The 6,520-nt window shown below is 60.2% G+C and overlaps 2 protein-coding genes and 1 long non-coding RNA gene across 3 annotated transcripts; 2 read left to right on the forward strand and 1 right to left on the reverse strand.

Moving 5' to 3' along the window:
- Positions 1 to 34: 34 nt before the first annotated feature.
- HBM (hemoglobin subunit mu) lies at positions 35 to 779 on the forward strand. The gene is made up of 3 exons (XM_029948761.1): positions 35 to 144; positions 278 to 482; positions 586 to 779. The coding sequence occupies exons 1-3, from the start codon at positions 53 to 55 to the stop codon at positions 712 to 714; spliced, it is 426 nt and encodes a 141-aa protein (XP_029804621.1). The 5' UTR covers positions 35 to 52; the 3' UTR covers positions 715 to 779.
- Positions 767 to 1,275, reverse strand: LOC115299400. Its single transcript, XR_003912168.1, has 2 exons — positions 1,122 to 1,275; positions 767 to 1,021 (listed from the first exon to the last, which is right to left on the reverse strand). It is a non-coding gene; the product is annotated as an uncharacterized LOC115299400 (long non-coding RNA).
- A 938-nt stretch (positions 1,276 to 2,213) lies between these two features.
- On the forward strand, positions 2,214 to 3,023 carry LOC115298488 (hemoglobin subunit alpha). Its single transcript, XM_029947336.1, has 3 exons — positions 2,214 to 2,363; positions 2,475 to 2,679; positions 2,823 to 3,023. Exons 1-3 carry the CDS (start codon positions 2,269 to 2,271, stop codon positions 2,949 to 2,951), a joined length of 429 nt encoding a protein of 142 aa, XP_029803196.1. The 5' UTR covers positions 2,214 to 2,268; the 3' UTR covers positions 2,952 to 3,023.
- Positions 3,024 to 6,520: the final 3,497 nt, after the last annotated feature.

The following is a 6,520-nucleotide window of genomic DNA, read 5'->3' on the forward strand; positions in this document are numbered from 1 at the left end:
ATAAGGCGCGCGGGCGGCGGGCGCGGCCCCCAGAGCGCGCCCCGCCGGCGCCATGCTCAGCGCCCAGGAGCGCGCGCACGTAGCGCAGGTCTGGGACCTGATCGCCGGCCACGAGGCGGCCTTCGGGGCGGAGCTGCTGCTCAGGTGGGGCCACGCGGAGGCGGACACCGGGGCTTGGGGCCTGGGGCGGAGGGGCGGGGTTCCGCGTGTCCGGCAGGGGCCGGCGCGGGGAGGACCCCAGGCGGCCGCCCCCTCTCTCACCGGCCTGCCCCGTCAGGCTCTTCACGGTCTATCCCAGCACCAAGACCTACTTCAAGCACCTGGGCGTCTGCCCCGACGAGACTCAGCTGCTGACCCACGGACGGCGCATGCTCGAGGCGGTGGGCGTGGCCGTGCGGCACTTCGACCACCTGCGCGCCGCGCTGAGCCCGCTCGCCGACCTGCATGCGCAAGTGCTCCGCGTGGACCCCTCCAACTTCCCTGTGAGCCCGCCCCGGCGTCAGTAGGGTTCGCGCGGGCAGCCAGGGCTGGGTTAAAGGAGGAATTGTGGGAAGCAGACGCCTCTCATCCGCCCTTCTCCCGCAGCCGCTGATCCAGTGTTTCCAGGTGGTGCTGGCCTCCCACCTGCAGGACGAGTTCACCGTAGAGATGCACGCGGCGTGGGACAAGTTCTTGACCCACGTGGCCATCGTGCTGACTGAGAAGTACCGCTGAGCCCCCTGCCCCACGGGCTTAGGTCTGTGCGTGTCAATAAACGGGCCTCAAATGGCCAGACCCTGCACTTGTGTGTTTATTGGGGAGCGGGTGGGCCGAGGAGCTGGGCAGAAAAGTTCCAGGTCCCGCGCGCAGACTCCTGGAATCTTAGGGCGCAATCACGAACCCTTGAGGACGAAGAACCAGGGACCCCGGGCGCTGGTCCTTGGATCTCTCCAAACTCTGAAATGAGGACGGTTCCTGGGCTGACGATCCTGGATCTGAGCAGTGTCTGGACCCTTAAAGCTTGCACAGAACAATTGCCTTCCTATGCCAGGGAAATGGGAGGGGGGAAGTGGTGCTAGGATGAGAGCGCGTCTTTGGGGGCAGTTCTTATCCAGCTCTGAAGCCCGTTGGCACTCACTCACTCCTTCATTCTCCCTCCATCCCTTCCGCTGCGAGCATCTGGCCGGAGGTCGAGTAGAGTTAGGGGCCAGGCCTCCCCTGACACTCAGCACTTCCTCCCCTCCCCTCAACGCTCAGTCTGCAGCAAATTTTGCCCTGACCAAGGTAGGCCCTTCCTCTGAGTCTGGCGGGGTGGGAGACTGGGGCAGGACGTCCTGATGGCCACGGTTAGGCACACAGAGCTGATGTCAGACCCGGTTCACCCTGGACATGTCACAATAGGAGCCTCGTGAATCAGTGTAAAAACAAACAAAACAACAAACAAAATGCCCTGCCTCGCTGGGTCTTTGAACTAGTGTGTAAGATCATAAAGCAGGCTCCTTGATCATCCAGCCCCAGCTGCCCCTTTCAGTATCTGCAAATCTCTCAGCCAAGCCGTTCCTCGCATTCTCCCCGCGCCTGAGTCAATCTCTTGCTGGGCAGCAACAGGGCAGAAATCTTAGCTCCCTATTCAGAACCCTGGTGGACCAGGGAATAAGGCCAGGGACCCTGGGAGCTCTCCGACTCTGAGGGAGGAAGGTTCCCCGGATAGCAATCACGGCGGGTGCAGGGAGCACTGGGCCCGGCATGGCAGGCTCATTCAAGTTGGAAGGGCGCTGGAGGGTAAGCCATGACCGTACCTAACCTAATTACCCACCAGCACCCGCAGTCCGCGCCTGCACCTGTTCCCCCGCGCGGGTCAGGAGCGCCAGCCACATTGTCTCCTTCACTCTCGTTCTTAACACGGACAATCTACAGCTCTTGGTCCTGGGGAAAAGTTTGGTGCGATAGTAGCTCGTTTCACTTTGGAAAATAGCATGCTACCCTTCCCAACTGGCATATACCACAGGTCGGGGGCCAAAAGCGGGCGCGCGGCAGACGAGTGGGAAACCTGTGTCGGCTTCCCAGAATCGCGGGGGCAGGAACGGAAAGTAGAGCGGAGAACCGAACCCCTGCCTGAGCGGAACCGGGACCGGGAGGGCGATCGCGGGCTCCGCGCCCCTCCTGGCGCCGCGCCAACCAATGAGCGCAGCCCGCGCCGCCGCGCCCCTCGCGCCCCAGGCATAAAGGCTCCAGCGCTCGCCGCCCCGCACATTTCTGGTCCCGACACAGACTCAGAAAGAACCAACCATGGTGCTGTCTGCCGCCGACAAGAGCAACATCAAGGCCGCCTGGGATAAGATTGGGAGCCATGGTGGCGAGTACGGCGCGGAGGCCCTGGAGAGGTGAGGACCCAGCGTTCCCTTGTTGGCACCGGGGACTCAACGACTCCCCCGCGGTCCTTGTCCCGCACCGCCCCACCTGACCCTGCCTCGCCCACCCTTTCCCCCCGCCAGGACCTTCATGTGCTTCCCCACCACCAAGACCTACTTCCCCCACTTCGACCTGAGCCACGGCTCCGCCCAGGTCAAGGCGCACGGCAAGAAGGTGGCCGACGCTCTGACCCTCGCGGTGGGCCACCTGGACGACCTGCCCAACGCCCTGTCGGCTCTGAGCGACCTGCACGCGTACAAGCTGCGTGTGGACCCCGTCAACTTCAAGGTGAGGCCGCGCTGGGAGACATCTGGGGCGGAGGGCTCGCCCGGGGGCCCTGCTAGCAGGAGGGCAGAGTCCCGCGGGTTCCAGAAGGTGGAGCGCGGGCCGTCGCGTGCCCCGACGCCCCCTGACGTCCCCTCTCCCCGCAGCTCCTGAGCCACTGTCTGCTGGTGACCCTGGCCAGCCACCACCCCGCGGAGTTCACCCCTGCCGTCCACGCCTCCCTGGACAAGTTCCTCAGCTCCGTGAGCACCGTGCTGACCTCCAAATACCGTTGAGCGAAGCCGTGGCGCTCGTGTGACCGGGCGCCGCACTTCCTGGTCTTTGAATAAAAGTCTGAGTGGGCTGCAGCCTGTGTGCCTCTGTTCTCTTTGTTGCTGGGTGCGGTGTGGTGGGGGTGGGGGTGGGGTGATTCTCCTCAACTCCCACCAGGACCTCCCTCAGCCACAAAGGAGGGAGGGAAACTGAGGATGAAACCTCCAGGAATGTGCTGAACCAGCTCCAGCCCTGGGAAGGGCCAGACTTCCAAGGGTTCCTCTCTGGGGTGAGAGGTAGAGGAGTCTTAAGATTGTCACCTGCATCTGAAGTTTCTCTAACAGCCATTAAACAAACAGTCTAGGCCAAAACAAGGCAAAACAAACCACAAAACTACACCACTCCCGGTGCAAATGCTGCTGCTAGACAATTTCTATGAGATATCCACCTCCTTCCTGGCAGAGGGAAGGTGGGTTGGAAAGGGGGTTGCAGCCCTGCCCACCCTTCCTCGGTGGTCACAGTAACCCTTGAGGGACAGAGGTGGGGATAAGTCAGGGAAGAGGAATGGGCAATGCGCTGGGTGGACCTGCCGAGGGGCACCCGGGGAAGCGCTTTAGCAGAGCACCTTGCTCCCTTTTCCTGCCGCTCACTGTTTGCGCCACCATGTGTCCCCGGCTCATTGCTCCCCCTATTCAATCGCCCAAGGCTCCTGGGGTCCCCCAGAAGTTCTGCCCTGGTGCTGTGAACAAGATTGGGAAAGGCTCCCGGCCCAAGCGCTGAAGCCTCACAGGTCCCTGCAAGGCCTCAGACTGTGAGTGCCTCCAGCCCAGCCTGAGCTCCAGGGCGACACGCAGCCCGATTCCTTTTGGGGTGCTGGCAGGGCCCCTTACTCACGGCTCTCTTTTTGAGCACAGGCCTCTCTGAACAGCTGGGGAGCTGCTGCTTCTCCACCATACCTTCTTCCTTTGCCCTACAACCCTATTCATTTCTATTTAAATATAGAAAACTCTTAAGAAATAAACTACGGGAGGCACCTGAGTGGCTCAGTCAACTGAGGGTTTGGCTTCCGCTTAGGTCCTGATCAACACAGCTCCTGAGTTTAAGCCCCACATCGGGGCTGCCTGCTCTCAGCTCCGGTTCTACTTTGGATCCTCTGTCCTCTGTCTCTGCCCCTCCCCACTCACACTCTCTCTCAAAAGTAAACATTAGGGGGCGCCTGGGTGGCTCAGTCGGTTAAGCGTCTGGCTTCGGCTCAGGTCAGATCTCACGGTTCGTGGGTTCGAGCCCCGCGTCGGGTTCTGTGCTGACAGCTAGCTCAGAGCCTGGAGCCCGCTTCAAATTCTGTATCTCCCTCTCTCTCTGACCTCCCCTGCTCTAGCTGTCTCTCTCGGTCTCTCAAAAATAAATTAAAAAAGCATTAAAAAAATTAAAAAAAAAAGTAAACATTAAAAAAAAAAAAGAAGTAAACTAATGGAGGCACCTGGGCGGCTCAGGAGGCTGAGCGTCCAACTCTTTATCTCAGCTCAGGTCTGGTCTCAGGGTTGTGGTTGTGAGTTCAAGCCCCGTGTTGGGCACTGTGCTGGGCACGGAGCCTACCATAAACAAACAAAAATCCGCCCATGTTTTAACACACACACACACGAGCTCTTCCCATGTTAGGAATGTAAGCCTTTGGCTGAGAAGTGTCCCCAAGTCTTACCCTGAAAAGACTCAGGGGCAGAGGGATTTGGAACAAGATGAAGAAGGGGGTTATCCCTGGCCTAGAGGTGGGTCTTTCAAGCCCCTAAGCATCTAGTGTCTTATTCTTTTTGGGAGCCAGAACTGGGCCTTTGGCGCTGACAGAATCAGGAAAAGCGTGGAGGGTAGGAGGGGACAGGGGACTGAGCTGGGGGACAGTCCTGTGTGACCAAATTAGAGGACCAGACGTGCCAGGAGGCAGAGCAAGAGGAGGAATTGCTGAGACCTGTCCCACTCAGGTGGCCGTTACCTCCTCCTGGACACACGGGGAGGTCTGGAGGGAGGGTCCCAGGACAGGGTGGTGCCCACCCACACCTCTCGGAAGAGAAGTCTTCCTCCCAGGACAGGAAGTGGTGATGGTTTCCCACTGTCTTCTCCCCTCGCCACATTCTGATGTGCTGCTACCTCATCACACGCTCCTCCCGCCCACTAGCCCAAGGGTCTTGTCACTGGTCAGGGGGTTCCTGCCCCTTCTCACCACGCACCAGAAGCTCCTCCCCTGCCCCACGCTGTGGGGTCTGGTCAGCCCTACCAGCCCCACATCTCCCCACCCCCGTTCTGCACCCACTGAGCCTTCTCTCCCCTTCCCCTCCGCCAAGGGATGGGGAGCTCCCCCTACACTACTCTGCCTCATACTCACTCAACTTCCAATCTTGCTCAGGGCAGCCCGTCCTGACCCTCAGACTGAACCTGACATCCTTGAAGGCCTCATCCCCCCTCTCCATGCTTCCTTGGGTCCTTTAATAAGGGTTTCTGCTCTCTGTGTATTTGTGTGATGATTTGGTCACTGTCGCTAACTAGGCTGAAACCTCAGGTCTTGTCCAGCCAGTTGCTTTATGTATCAACTCAGCCATGACTTGCCTAGTGAGTCTTGTGTCGGGCAAAACTTACAGCACCGTGTGTGTCATTGTGACCCAGGACAGTGGGGGGGGGGGGGACTGTTCATTCACACAAGGTCCCAAATGGGAAAGGCCTGCCTCTGTGAGTCCCTGACCTGGGGTGCGGCAGCTGCCACCCTGGAAGAAGGAGCTTGAGCCTGGAAACTCTCCCACCCCAGCCCTGCAAATTCTGCCGCTTGGTATTTGTTCCTTCTGCGATTGGCACTCAGCAGTACTCAATGGCTATTTGTGTAAAGAAGGGGGATTGGAAGAACCAAGTCTGAGGAGGGCAGACGGATACTGGGTGGGAATTGTTGAGTACACGTGAGGGAGGACCCCTCGTGTGCACGTCTCTTTCCGCCCTGGAGAAGGAGAGGCATTTTTCTTTCCACGATCAACCGCCCATTCTTCCACTGATTCCGCCCAAGTTAATACACGTCCCGTGGGTGCCCAGCCTAGATCAGGGTAGGTGGCACAAACTGACTACTCCTTTCTGACCCTCAGGAGACCGCGGCCTGGGGCTAGGGGCACTCATAAAGGGTGTCACTGAGCTCACGTGTTGGAAGAATGGGCATCGAGCCACCTCAGCAGACCGACCCCCACTAGGTGGGGGTCTAGGATATCACTTCCAGGGGCGGTGGATGCAGTGACGTGTAGAGGCAGATGGGAGGAAGAGACCGAAGCCCCTGCAAAGCCTGGAGCAAACCCCCGCCGCGCCGGGCTGGCCCCGACCGCTCGCTGGCGCCCCCTGCCGTCGGGCCGAGCCGTCCCGCGCCAGCCAATGAGCGCAGCCCGCGCCGCCGCGCCCCTCGCGCCCCAGGCATAAAGGCTCCAGCGCTCGCCGCCCCGCACATTTCTGGTCCCGACACAGACTCAGAAAGAACCAACCATGGTGCTGTCTGCCGCCGACAAGAGCAACATCAAGGCCGCCTGGGATAAGATTGGGAGCCATGGTGGCGAGTACGGCGCGGAGGCCC

This window comes from Suricata suricatta, chromosome 8 (assembly GCF_006229205.1).
Source record: "Suricata suricatta isolate VVHF042 chromosome 8, meerkat_22Aug2017_6uvM2_HiC, whole genome shotgun sequence".
Taxonomy (NCBI): domain Eukaryota; kingdom Metazoa; phylum Chordata; class Mammalia; order Carnivora; family Herpestidae; genus Suricata; species Suricata suricatta.